This window comes from Aquarana catesbeiana, linkage group LG01, assembly GCF_042186555.1.
Source record: "Aquarana catesbeiana isolate 2022-GZ linkage group LG01, ASM4218655v1, whole genome shotgun sequence".
NCBI classification, from domain to species: domain Eukaryota; kingdom Metazoa; phylum Chordata; class Amphibia; order Anura; family Ranidae; genus Aquarana; species Aquarana catesbeiana.
The window spans coordinates 542055394-542070323 of NC_133324.1; the positions used below are offsets into that span (position 1 = coordinate 542055394).

At 44.6% G+C, this 14930-nt stretch overlaps 1 protein-coding gene across 13 annotated transcripts in view; it reads right to left on the reverse strand.

Annotated features, from left to right (window-relative positions):
* ADGRL3 (adhesion G protein-coupled receptor L3) overlaps positions 1-14930 on the reverse strand; it is a 1522275-nt gene that overhangs the window by 1266532 nt on the left and 240813 nt on the right. For all 13 annotated transcript variants that reach the window (XM_073595048.1, XM_073595046.1, XM_073595028.1 and 10 more), the window contains exon 2: positions 12435-12646. In XM_073595048.1, coding sequence (XP_073451149.1) covers positions 12435-12489 — 55 coding nt within the window. In that variant the 5' untranslated portion in view covers positions 12490-12646. The remainder of the gene's footprint in view (positions 1-12434; positions 12647-14930) is intronic.

The following is a 14930-nucleotide window of genomic DNA, read 5'->3' on the forward strand; positions in this document are numbered from 1 at the left end:
CCGTTTTCATATGTGGGCGCTACTCACGTATGCGTTCGCTTCTGCATGTGAGCTCGGCGGGACAGGTCGCATTTAAAAAAAATGTTTTCTTATTTTATTTACCTTTAATTTTTTATTTTTACACTGTTCTTTTTGACAGGACCTCTTAAATATGAGATCTGGAGACAAAAAGACCTCAGATCTCATATTTACACTAAAATGCAATTAAAAAATAAAATAAAAATGTTGTCATTTAAAATTTTTTTTTAAAAATGGCCCTTTTAAAGTGGAAGTTCACACAAAAATTGAACTGCCGCTTTTCGGAACCCTCCCCCCCTCCGATGTAACATTTGGCACCTTTCGGGGGGAGGGGGGAGCAGATAACTGTCTAAGACCCCACCGCGCTGTCTGCTGGGACATACAAGGGTCCCAGAAACAGCGGGGACCAGTTAGGAAGCGCAGCGCGACTCGCGCATGCGCTGTAGGGAACCGGGAAGTGAAGCCGCAGCTCTTCACTTCCTGATTCCCTTACAGAGAATGGCGGCGGCAGCACCCGAGGATCGAGGGATGATTCGGTCTTGGGGTGCCGACATCGCTGGACCCTGGGACAGGTGAGTGTCCTTATTTTAAAAGTCAGCAGCTGCAGTATTTGTAGCTGCTGATTTTTTTTTAAAAAATTTTCGCTCCCTCTCCCTCTTTAAGAGCTATGGGCGGAAGTGACGTTTTGACGTCGCTTTCGCCCTGCAATGGTATGGAGACGGATGGGGGCCTTCTTCCCCTCACTCGTCTCCATCCCTAGGATGAGAAAGGATTTGATCGCCTCCGCCGCTGCGACGGCTCTGGTAAGCAGTGGAGGGCACCGGAGCACGGTGGGAGGGGGGGGCCCTCTCCCGCCACCGATAAAAGTGATCCTGCGGAAAATCCGCCACAGAGACCACTATTATCAGAAAGCGGACCGCCGTCCAAAGAAGAGGATAACGGGGTTAGGGCAGCTAGCTGCTGCCATAACAGCGATATTCCTCTTCAAAGTTAGGACACATATTGGCGTGCAGCGGTCCGTAAGTGGTTAATACTGAAGAACAAATTTTATTTGCTATTTTGGTGGTGTTTCAATGATGATGTCTTCACATTATGGCGGGGCAACATTTGAACCCTCATCACATTGTATGAGGAACTTATTAGGATCCTGCTATTATATTTATCATGACAACTGATGCTGTACAAGTGTCATGTTTTAAACCACTTCAAGATTGGACTGTTTCTCCCCCTTCCAGTTCAGGCGATTTTTCAGTTTTCAACACTGACAAACTTTTAATGACAATTACTTTTCCTGTCGCATCATGGCAGCATACACATTGGGTTATGACTCCGCCTCCACAACGTGATAGGACCACATAGCTATAAATTAGAGAGTAGACACCCTTCCCAGTATTCTCTTATTTTTCCTCACCTGTCAGGACGCACGGATCAGCACCCCCTTACCGCTTCGCCCCAGCCAGGTTCTAGCCTCTCCTGGGTGGAAGTCCTTCTTGTACAGCCTCTAAACGAGCTAAATGGAAGGAGCACCACTCTGGTGGTCTCAGGGGCACTCTCTCATCTCACTCAGCTGTCTGACCACGATATAAGCCTTAAACAGGCTTCATGTGCAGCAGCCCACAAAAGCCTTAAACAGGCTTGCTGGAGGAATGGCCAGGGAATCTTCGGTGTGGCCTCATTAAATAAGCCTTAAACAGACTTAGTTGTGTGCAGCGGTCTCCATCCCCCCCTCCCTCCCTCTCCTACCAGTATTTCTGCCCATCTGCTGGGCTCTGTTGTCCTCCAGTCTGCCATCTGTGAGCGCCGAGCGTTCTCGGCATTCTCGCGCATGCGCAGTGTTTCGCTTTGGGCGCCCCTATGCCTTTTCCAGCTTCCAAGATGGCGCCGAGTGTCCCGCGGCGCTACTGCGCATGCACGAGCGTCCGACGCTGATGGCGGCGATTTTAAAAGCCCAGCATCAGCTGTATTTGCTGCTGCTGGATGACTGTGCTGTGACAGTTCGTTTTTACTGCAAAAAACGCTCTACTAAGGTATGTGGCCATCCTCTATTCAGCTATTAAGCCAGGAACCTGCTCCCTCTGCATAGCTCTGCTTGTTTTTCCCTGCAGGTTTCCAGTCCGTCCTCACCATGGAGACCGCTGCCCCAGTAGATCAGCGCCAGCCTAATAGGTAAGGGGGGGGAAGACAAGGGTAAGTAGTGAAGATTGAAAAAGAGAGCACTACTAATGCTGCCTAAATTGGCCAGCCCTACCAGGTCCTCAAGAACGTCTGCTTCAAGACAAAGAGAGTCCTCACGAAGGAGAAGTCGCTCCAAACATAGACGGAGCTGTTCCTACCATAGAAGAAGCCGCTCAAGAGGAAGCCGCAGAAGAAGCTGCTCCAGGTCGCATGGTCGATCCCGCCATAGAAGGTCGTCCTCACGGAGACATCGTTCCCCTGCATGCCACTCCCGTCCTGCCGGGAACGCATGCTGGATTTGCGGCGCAGCGGCTCTTCCAGATAAACTGGCCTGTCAAAAATGCCTGGAAGAGGCCACAAGAGAGAGAACCTCGGAGGTCGGAGATTCAGCTGGGGCCGTAGCCTCCCAGGCCTCGATACCAGATGTGCATTTCTCCACCACTACCTCTCCAGCCCGGGCTAGCACATCAAGGGAGCAAGACTCCCTGTCTGATAATGAGGGTCTGGAGGTATCGCCGGATTCGATTTCTGTCGGATAGAGCCGTTTGTTAAATCGGTTAAGGAGGCAATAGGATGGGAGGAACCCCAGGAAGCTCAACCGAAGCAAAGGAAGTATTTTCCTCAGCTTTGAAAGGATCCAGAAGCTTTCCCGTTCATTGACGAACTAGAGGACCAAATCAAAGAAGAATGGCAAAGGCCAGAAAAAAAGTCTAGTCTGAATAACAGACTTCTGAAGCTATACCCACTCAAGGAGCCTAAAGTGAACCCTCTGGTGTCCCCTCCGGTAGTGGACGCATCCTTGATGCGCCTAGCCAGGCATGTTACCCTACCGTTAGAAGACTTTGTAACATTTAGGGATGTCCTCGACAGGAAGATCGACACAGATCTCAAGCGGGCTTACCTGTCGGCTGGAGGCGCCTGCAGGCCTGCAATAGCACTCGCTGCAGTAGGAAGAGCCATCTCGAGTTGGTCCACAAGCACAGAAAAGCTTGTATTAGAGGGTGCAGACCAAGAAAAAATAGTGAAAGCGTTGCAAGAGCTAAGCTTGGCTGGTGACTTCGTGGCTGAAGCTTCGGTCGACACCATCAGGTCTGCGTCAAAATCTATGCTGGCCTCAGTAACGGCCAGAAGAGCATTGTGGTTGAAGCCCTGGACGGCGGATCCAGCCTCCAAGTCTAATTTGTGTCGTATTCCGTTCGATGGTGAGCACCTCTTCGGAGCAAAATTAGACACAGCCATCTCCAAGGTAACTGGTGGCAAGTCCGGGCTCATCCCCTCGGATAGGAGGCCCAAGCAGAGACCTCCTCCCTTTAAGCGGAACCTCCTAGAAAGGTATAGGGACGCGAAAGCATACAGACCAGGGAAGGAGTACCGAAGGAGCTGGAAGAACCCTCAAACCTCCTTCATGAAGTTTCAGAAGCCTAAGACTCCTGCTTCCAGTGACCAGAAGCCTTTTTGAAGGTGCGCCCGTCCGGCCAGCAGTAGTGGGAGCAAGACTTTCCAGTTTCAAGCTGGTCTGGGCGGAAACCATAAGGGATACCTGGACCCTGGCCACTGTCAGTTTCGGCCACAGGTGGTCCTTCAAAAACCGAATCCAAGGGATCAATTCTGTCCAACCCGTATTACTCCATCTGGGGAAAAAAGGTTGTCTCTACTGAATTACGTCCAAGATCGTCTCCAAAAACGAGCAATAATAGAGGTCCCGCCAGCACAACGAGGCAGGGGATTCTATTCTCCACTATTCCTCGTCAAGAAGAAGTCAGGGGACTTTCGACCGGTTCTGGACCTAAAGAACCTCAACAAGTCCATCAGAGTGGAGTCATTCAGGATGGAAAGCTTGCAGTCTATCCTCCAGGCCATAAATCTGGGAGACTGGATGCTCTCCATAGATCTCCAGAACGCCTACCTGCACATACCAATCCACGTGGCATTCCAGAAATTCCTGCGATTCTCGGTGGGTCAGGGGCACTTCCAGTTTCAAAGCCTTCCTTTCGGAATCTCAACAGCCCCCAGAACGTTCACGAAGGTTTTACTACCAGCAATAGCCTTTTTGAGGGAGAAAGGTCTAAGGGTCCACCATTACCTGGACAACATCCTCCTCCTCTCAAGCAGCCAGGAATCACTCGCGCAGCATCGCGAGGTCCTAGTTTCCACCCTTATGAGTCTGGGATGGATAATTAACTGGCAAAAGAGCAACACTCAACCTACCCAAAGGATGGACTTCCTGGGAGCCGAATTAGACACCCGAGCCAACACAGTGGAACTGCCAGGGGAGAAGTTGTCCCTACTAGTTCAGAAGGTGAAGGATGTCATTCTGGCGCCATATCTACCAGCCAGAGCATACCTCAGCCTCCTGGGTTCCCTATCAGCAACCATTCCGATGGTCAGATGGACGCAATGGAATTCCAGACCCCTGCAAACCTCTTTCTTGCACCAGTGGGACGGATGGTCCATGTCCCAATCGATTCGCATCTCAGAAGAAGCCCGGCTATCTCTACGGTAGTGGACTCACCCCGACAACCTCAGCAGATGCAAGCAGATAGTCATCCTCCACCAGGAGGTGGTAACTTCGGACGCCAGTCTGGAGGGATGGGGGGCACATTATCTACATTACGCAGCTCAGGGCCGCTGGCACTTCAAAACCAAGGATGTAGTATCAAACGTTCTAGAGATGAAGGCAGCCTTCCAAGCCCTCTTAGCATTCAGTTCACTTCTGAGAGGGAAACAGGTCCTCATTCAAATGGACAACCGAGTGGCTGTAGCCTACATCAACAGGCAGAGGGGTACCAAGAGCATCTCCATAATGCGGGAAGTTGGTCCGGTGATGCCATGGGCTCAACTGAACCTGTGGGATCTGAGGGTGGCCTACATTCCGGGTGTTCAGAACCTTCTGGCAGATTCTCTCAGCAGAACATTCGTTTCCAACAACGAGTGGTGTCTAAGCCCACAGGCATTTGCCCTCATATGCCAGACATGGGGTCATCCAGACATAGATCTCGCAGCAATGCCAGAGAACAAGAAATGTCAGAGGTTTCTGTCAAGGAACCCCTTCCCCTCAGCGGAGGGAACAGATTATCTCCAGCACTCCTGGAACTTTCGCCTAGGCTACATTTTCCCACCAACTCCGCTGATAGCCAAGTTCCTTCTGAGGCTCAAACATTCAGCGGCCCTAGTACTGGCTGTGATTCCCTTCTTGCCACGGAGGCCTTGGTTCACCACCCTCCTGCAGCTGAGCACAACGGACCCACTTCCACTCCCGGTGACAACGGATCTACTAACCCAAGGCCAGCTCCTCCATCCGAACCCAGAGAAATTACACCTAACGGCCTAGAGACTGAAAGGTCTAGGTTCCTAGTCCAGGGCTGCTCTCAAAAGGTATTTGATACTCTGCTCCAAGCTAGAAAACTCTCCACAAATAACACCTACGAGAGAATCTGGGGAAAGTTCTCTTCCTTTGCCCAGGAACAAGGTTGGGACCCTTCTTCCCCATCAGCAGTACAAGTGCTTGAGTTCCTCCAGTCAGGTCTGGACAAAGGCCTTAGGTCCAGCACCCTAAAGGTCCAAGTTTCTGCCATCTCCGCTTTGACAGGGGTTAAGTGGGCACTTAACCCTCTGGTGGTCCAATTTCAAAGAGCCTGCCTGAAGCTGAGGCCTCCTAGAAAGCCTTCGTTCCCAACATGGGACTTATCGACTGTCCTAGAGATCTTATCCGGAGAGCCATTCTTCCCACTTGAAGACATCTTCCTCTGGGATCTGACTCTAAAAGTATCATTTCTAATTGCCATCACATCGGCAAAGAGGGTCTCAGAAATGCAAGCTTTGCTGATCAAGGAACCGTATCTGATGATTTACCCAGACAGACTAACCCTGAAGCCTTCAGACAGATTTATCCCAAAAGTCTCCTCCTCGTTCCACTTTAACCAGGAGATTGACCTCCCGGCCTTGGCCACGGATCAGGGCATTCCCCATCCTCTGGATGTCAAGGGCAACATTCTGCAATACCTCTCTGTAACCAAGCCATTCAGAAAATGGGAGAACCTTCTAGTCATTCCACATGGGTTCAGGAAGGGCCAGGCAGCTTCTGCCCGTACCATCGCCTCATGGCTCATGAAAGCTATCAAGAAGGCCTACTCCTTAAGCACCTTGCAGATTCCGGAAGGTTTAAGGGCACATTCCACCAGGGCAATGGCTACTTCATGGGCAGCTTACTGTAGAGTCTCAGCGGAAACCATTTGTAGAGCGGCCACTTGGTCTTCTAGAAATACCTTCATTTCCCATTATAAAATATACACTGCACGTTTAGCAGCAGTTGAATTCGGGAGGGCTGTTATACAGGCCAATTCTTCTGTTTCTTGTCAATAAATTTATTTTGCATTCCCACCCAGTTTGGCGAGTTACTCCCCAACGTGTATGCTGCCATGATGCGACAGGAAAACGGAAAATTGTATATTCACCTTTCCGTAATTTTCCTTTCCTGTCGCATCTTCATGGCAGCATACAATCACCCACCCTTCTGAGGAGACTTGTGTGTATATATACAGAGAATACTGGGACGGGTGTCTACTCTCTAATTTATAGCTATGTGGTCCTATCAGGTTGTGGAGGCGGAGTCACAACCCAACGTGTATGCTGCCATGAAGATGTGACAGGAAAGGAAAATTACGGAAAGGCGAGTATACAATTTTCCATTATTCATGCAACACTGTACGCACATGAATTTTATATGATTTTTTTTTTTAAGACAGATAGAGCTTTATTTTTTGGCGGTATTTACCACTTCCATACCAGGCCGATTCTGGCACTCCTCTCCTACATGTAAAAATCTTCATTTTTTTGCTAGAAAATTACTCAGAGCCCCCAAACATTATATATGTTTTTTAACAGACATCCTAGGGAATAAAATGGCGGTCGTTGCAACTTTTTATGTCACACAGTATTTGCGCAGCAATTTTTAAAACTCTTCTTTTTGGGAAAAAAAAACTGTTTCATGAATTAAAAAACAACAAAACAGTAAAGTTAGCTCAATTTTTTGTATAAGGTGAAACATGATGTTACACCGAGTAAATAGATACCCAACATGTCACGCTTTAAAAATGTGCACACTCGTGGAATGGCGCCAAACTTCAGTACTTAAAAATCTCCATAGGCGAGGCTTTAACATTTTTTACAGGTTACATGTTTAGAGTTACAGAGGAGGTCTAGTGCTAGAATTGTTGCTCTCATGTTACATAGTTACATAGTAGGTGAGGTTGAAAGAAGACACAAGTCCACCAAGTCCAACCTATGTGTGTGATATGTCAGTATTACATTATATATCCCTGTATGTTGTGGTCGTTCAGGTGCTTATCTAATCGTTTTTTGAAACTATCGATGCTCCCCGCTGAGACCACCGCCTGTGGAAGGGAATTCCACATCCTTGCCGCTCTTACAGTAAAGAACCCGCTACGTAGTTTGGAAAAGAGGAATTAGGATATATTCGTGTTTGGACTGCCAACATCCTAAACATACAAAAGGTTTGCACACCTACACCGTAGTGCAGGATTGGAGCAGCCCCCTTGGACTTTTTAGGCAGAAATGGTCATAAAGATAATTTTATAGTAAAAGGCAATATAATGCCACTTTTGCCAGACATAGCCAATAAGGCAAATAATGTAAAACACACAGTACAAAATTAGAAAAAAATGTGGTACATCAAAACATATTTGTCAAACCCAACAAAAGGCAAGTATGCCCTGTGCTGCCAGAGACGAGCTGTGGTCAGTCAATAGGGATTTCTTGCGTATAGCCCAACATGTTTCGGAATGAACAATGTGTATTCCTTCATCAGGGAAGATTATGTCTGGGTGTCTTTATTTCTCATTGTCTGAAATGTAAACATAGTCGCATGATAATCACACGGTAAAGCACAATGTGAACATAGCAAGCAATATAAGAGTATAAATTTGGTATAAAATATATGTGACCATTCTAATACTCACATGATGATCCACAGTACAATAAACAAAAAGGAAACACAAGGAATAGAATCAATGGGAACTCCCAAAGTGACTGAAGCAGTCCGCAGAGCAGCAGATGGGTGGGTGTGCATCCCAGGATGAGCAAGCTGCAAACATCCACAAGAAACGCCTTATAGGCTACACCAGTGAAAAAAAGTATCAATATCTAAAGCAAAAAAAGCAATTGGAAGAGCCTATTAACACATACTTCCTAAACTTAAATATCAGCAGACAGGATGAATGTTGCATAGAAATAATTTCAGGGTTCCAGCACCTCCTCCCCATGGCTTATTGGCTCTCCCTGAGGAATACTCCCTATATAAGTAGACACACCTGAGATAGGCATGTCTCTGAGCATAGCTGCCATGGTGTGGTTATCTGCATTGGTGTGTTCAAAGGTAATGTACTCTATGGTGGGGTGATGAGATACCTGATTCCCCTATCTTATTTCTATGCAATATTCATTCTGTCTGCTGATATTTAAGTTTAGGAATTATGTGTTAATACGCTCTTCCATTTGCTTTTTTTGCTTTAGATATTGATATCTTTTTCACTGGTGTAGCCTACAAAGGCATTTCTTGTGGATGTTTGCAGCTTGCTCATCCTGGGATGCACGCCCACCCATCTGCTGCCCTGCGGACAGCTTCAGTCACTTTGGGAGTCCCCATTGATTTTATTCCTTGTGTTTCCTTTTTTGTTTATTGTACTGTGGATAATCATGTGAGTATTAGAATGGTCACATATATTATATACCAAATTTATACTCTTATATTGCTTGCTATGTTCACATTGTGCTTTACAGTGTGGTTATCATGCGACTATGAAAATTAAAGACACCCAGACATAATCTACCCTGATGAAGGAATACACATTGTTTATTCCGAAACATGTTGGGCTATACGCAAGAAATCCCTATTGACTGACCACAACTTGTCTCTGGCAGCACAGAGCATACTTGCCTTTTGTTGGGTTTGACAAATATGTTTTGATGTACCACCAATTTTTCTAATTTTGTACTGTGTGTTTTACATTATTTGCCTTATTGGCTATGGCTATATGTAAACAAGTTTTTATGTTTTGTAATAATAAAAGTGGCATTATATTGCCTTTTACTATAAAATTATCTTTATGACCATTTCTGCCTAAAATTTTCAAGGGGGCTGTTCCAATCCTGCACTACGGTGTAGGTGTACAAACCTCCTCTATGTAGTTTAAGGTTAAACCTCTTTTCTTCTAATTTTAATGAGTGGCCACGTGTCTTGTTAAACTCCCTTCCCCGAAAAAGTTTTATCCCTATTTTGGGGTCACCAGTATGGTATTTGTAAATTTAAATCATATCTCCTCTCAAGCGTCTCCTCTCCAGAGAGAATAAGTTCAGTGCTCGCAACCTTTCTTCATAACTAATGTCCTCCAGACCCTTTATTAGCTTTGTTGCCCTTCTTTGTACTCGCTCCATTTCCAGTACATCCTTCCTGAGGACTGGTGCCCAGAACTGGACAGCATACTCCATGTGTGGCTGGACCAGAGTCTTGTAGAGTGGGAGAATTATCGCTTCATCCCTGGAGTTAATCCCCTTTTTAATGCATACCAATATTCTGTTTGCTTTGTTAGCAGAAGCTTGGCATTGCATGCCATTGCCGAGCCTATCATCTACTAGGACCCTCAGGTCCTTTCACATCCTAGATTCCCCCAGAGGTTCTCCCCCTAGTGTATAGATTGCACTCATATTGTTGCCACCCAAATGCATTATCTTACATTTTTTTACATTAAACCTCATTTGCCATGTAATTGCCCACCCCATTAATTTTTTCAGATCTTCTTGCAAGGTTTCCATATCCTGCAGAGAAGTTATTTCCCTGCTTAGCTTAGTATCATCCGCAAATACAGAGATTGAACTGTTTACCCCATCCTCCAGGTCGTTCATGAACAAATTAAATAGGATTGGTCCCAGCACAAAACCCTGTGGGACCCCACTACCCGCCCCTGACCATTCTGATTATTCTCTATTTATCACCACCCTCTGAACTCGCCCTGGTAGCCAGTTTTCAATCCATGTACCCACCCTATGGTCCATGCCAACCTGTACAATAAACATTTATGGGGAACTGTGTCAAATGCTTTTGAAAAATCCAGATACACCACATCTGCGGGCCTTCCTTTATCTAGATGGCAACTCACCTCCTCATAGAAGGTTAATAGATTGATTTGGCATGAACGATTCTTCATGAATCCATGCTGATTACTGCTAATGATACAGTTTTCATTACTACGTATTACCAAGAGCTTGCATACTATTAATGTTAGGCTAACTGGTCTGTAATTCCCAGGGATGTATTTTGGGCACTTTTTAAATATTGGTGCTACATTGGCTTTTCTCCAATCCGCTGGTACCATTGCAGTCAGTAAACTGTCAGTAAAAATTAGGAACAATGGTCTGGCAATTACTTGACTGAGTTCCCTAAGTACCCTCGGCCCTTGGGTGCAAGCCATCCGGTCCTGGTGATTTATTAATGTTAAGTTTCTCAAGTCTAATTCTAATACTGTCCTCTGTTAGCCATGAGGGTGCTTCCTGTGACATGTCATGAGGATAAGCAATGCAGTTTTGGTTACTAAAGCCCCCCAATTCCCTTGTAAATACTGAGAAGAATAAAAATTCAATACCTTCGCCATCTTCCCATCCTTAGTAACCAGATGTCCTTCATCATTCTTTATGGGGCCAATATGGTCTGTCCTCCCTTTTTTACTGTTTACATACTTAAAGAATTTTTTGGAATTTTTCTGCTCTCCTCCGCTATGTGTCTTTCGTGTTCCATCTTAGCCGCCCTAATTTCACCCTTACATTTGTTGTTGCATTCTTTATAAAGTCTGAATGCTGTTGATGATCCCTCAACCTTGTATTTTTTGAAGGCCTTCTCCTTTGCTTTTATATGCATTTTTACATTGGAGTTAAGCCATCCAGGACTTTTGTTTGCTCTTTTAAATGTATTACCCAATGGGATGCACTGGCTAAATGTATTACCCAATGGGATGCACTGGCCTTATTTAATATGCTCCTAAAGCAAACCCATCTCTCCTCCGTGTTCTTTGTTTCTTAGATTGTATCCTAATTTATGCCTTCTAGCAAGGTTTGTAGTTTAGGGAATTTGGCCCTTTTGAAATTCAGTGTCTTTGTATTCGCCTTATGTTTCCTATTTGTGTGATTTATACTGGAGCCAATTTCGTATTTCCACATTCGTGATCAGGTCTGTATTGTTGGTAATCAGTGGCTCTAGTAATGCTTTATTTCTAGTTGGTGCGTCTACCATCTGACCCATGAAATTGTCCTGCAAGACATTTAGGAATTGGCGAGCCTTATGCCCTGTACACACGGTCGGACATTGATCGGACATTCCGACAACAAAATCCTAGGATTTTTTCGGACGGATGTTGGCTCAAACTTGTCTTGCATACACACGGTCACACAAAGTTGTCGGAAAATCCGATCGTTCTGAACGCGGTGACGTAAAACACGTACGTCGGGACTCTAAACGGGGCAGTAGCCAATAGCTTTCATCTCTTTATTTATTCTGAGCATGCGTGGCATTTTGTGCGTCGGATTTGTGTACACACGATCGGAATTTCCGACAACGGATTTTGTTGTCGGAAAATTTTATAGCCTGCTCTCAAACTTTGTGTGTTGGAAAATCCGATGGAAAATGTGTGATGGAGCCCACACACGGTCGGAATTTCCAACAACAAGGTCCTATCACACATTTTCCGTCGGAAAATCCGACCGTGTGTATGGGGCATTAGACAAATGTGTGGTTCCCTCCACCCAGTCTATGTCTGGATAATTAAAATCCCCCATTATGATGACACTTCCCATCCTTGCTGCTAATCCAATTTGTGATAGGAGGTCCACCAGAGCAGACCCGCGTTCTTTGTGTCTATGAAGTGCCCCTATAGAAAATGGGGGGGAGGACCCAGGAGCTTTGGCAGGGGACTTGGGAAGAAGTGGACCAGGGCTGCTCTATGCAATGCCATTGCACAGAGCAGGTAAGTATATCATGTTAGTTATTTAAAAAAAAAAAAAGGTTTACCATCACTTTAAGATTAATAAACAACCACAGCCTAGACTATTATTGTAAATTACTTTCACTTTAAGCTATTTGCAGAGTTTTATTCTTATGTAAAAAGCAATAGATGTTATCTACGTAAACTACAGAGATTATCTAATATATATCCAATACTAAATTAAATTCTCACCGTGAGTAAAGGTTATCAACAGCATCAAGCAGAGAAGCAGCTGTAATGACCACATTGCTGTGAGGTATAACAAGAGAGGTATGAATTGGAGTTCTTTTGCAATACTTCAGATGATTGTTGTGTTTTCCAAGGCTGATTGAAGATTAAGATATTGTTGCCCAAAACGTAACGGTAAAGCCACTAGGAAATTGGCGAATGGATAGGTCCAAGACCTGGGGAAAATAAAAATAAATGCATACATTATCTTTCCACTCAAAGATCCTAGCTCATGAAAGTAACAAATGTACAGTTTAAATATAAAAAGTAAATATGGTTACATATTACTGTCTCAACAGCACCTTGAAGACATTACCAATCTTGCCAAGAATGTATTAAAACAAAAACCAAAGCTCTAATTGAATGAGATGGGCCTACAGCTTCAGAAGTCTGAAGAATGTGGGAAAAGCAAAACCTAAAAGCAGAACTAAAATCAGAAAAAAAAAAGACAGACAGGCACTTCTGAAAATAAAATAAACTAGCCTGCCTGTACCCAATCTTCTGCGCATGCACAGCTCAGTTTACACGCCTGCCATGGAGCCGAAATGAATGACTCCAAAACATGAGTGAAATCATCCCATGGAAGAAGGGATGTCACGCAAGGACATCAAGACCATTGGAGCACAATTTTCGTAATTCTGGATTTTGTTTTTCTTTAAAGTATAACTAAAGGCAAAACCTTTTATCTTAATTTTGGATAGAGTGGAGAGGGATTAGAAACCCTGTCAGTTTTTATTTCTGTCTGTGCCCCCTGTTAAGGAGATTCATCCTCTCTATTTGTGCTGAAAGTGAAAGTGAAGAAAAACCCAAATTTTGGGTTGTCCCAAGAAAAGTAATAGAGGGGAAACCTTCCAATGGGGACACTAGTTCTTGTGACCTGGTGGTCTCCAAGAGATTCCATTCATTTTCAGGGATTTCCTCTCACTTCCTGTTTTGGCTATGGGACAGGTAGTGAAGGGAAATCTCCTAAATGGGACACAGAAGGCAAAAAAAAATTGACAGGCGTTATAACCCTCCCTTGTTCTATCCAAAATGAAAAAAAAAAGTTTTATCTATAGTTCTAATTTAGGTTTAAGTATATGTTAACCAACCCCCTCAGTCTAAGATATAAATGAAAGGCAAAAGATTTGTTTATACATAACCAAAAACATTATAAATACCTTTTTTTCATTTAGAGATGCACCGAAATGTCAGCCACCGAAACATTTCAGGCAAAAATAGTGTTATCGGCATTCAGCCAATTAGAGAAAAAGGTGCTGATAATGGCACCAAAAGCGCAGGCGATTTTGCCACGATTTTACAGCGAATTTGTGGCGGTTTTGCTGCGATTTTACCGCAAATTCGGGACCATTTCACCATGGTATACTGTGCTTATGGTGTGTTTTTCATGTAACTTAAAAACCGCATCAAAAACGTAACAGGGGTGCGTTAATTATGCGTTCTTGCTACGTTTTCAATGTATTTGAACTGGAAGGTGCTTTTTTTTATGCGTTTTTTTATTTTAACTGACCATACATATACATTTACATACATATGAAGACATAAATAGAATTTAAAGGGATACATTTTTCATGAGCTTTTCTTGAGCTAAATAAATAATGGCCCACAATAAATTCATATTCATTTAAATTGATGATATTAATTAAAAAGTCGAATATAATACAATTATATATAAAATATTTTTTAACAACTGTCATTTTCAGTTTTCGGCCAAGTGCATCCTGCAGTTTTGGTTTCGGTTCCAAAATTTCCATTCGGTGCACCACTACTTTTTTTCTCTTTTTATAAGTACCATATTTATCAGCGTATAACACGCATCTTAATTTTAAGATGGAAGTTTAAGGAAAAAACTTACATTTTAAATAAAGAATTTTGAAGCAAAATAAGAGTCAATGCCCATCAATGCAGCCTTATTATTGCCCATCTGCAGCCTCCCCATTGCCCATCATTGCAGCCTGATCAGTGCCCATCATTGTAGCCTTGCCTATCATTGCAGCCTGATCAGTGCCCATCTGCAGCCTTGCCCATCACTGCAGCCTGATCAGTGCCCATCTGCAGCCTTGCCCATCATTGCAGCATGATCAGTGCCCATCTGCAGCCTTGCCCATCATTGCAGCATGATCAGTGCCCATCTGCAGCCTTGCCCATCATTGCAGCATTATCAGTGCTCATCTGCAGCCCTGCCCATTATTGCAGCATGATCAGTGCTCATCTACAGCCTTGCCCATCATTGCAGCCTGATCAGTGCCCATCTGCAGCCTCGCCCATCATTGCAGTATGATCAATGCCCATCATTGCAGTCTAATTAGTGTCCATCTGCAGCCTTGCCCATCATTGCAGCCTAAACAGTGCCCATCTGCAGCCTTGCCCATCATTGCAGCCTGATCAGTGCCCATCTGCAGCCTCGCCCATCATTGCAGCATGATCAATGCCCATCATTGCAGTCTAATTATTGTCCAT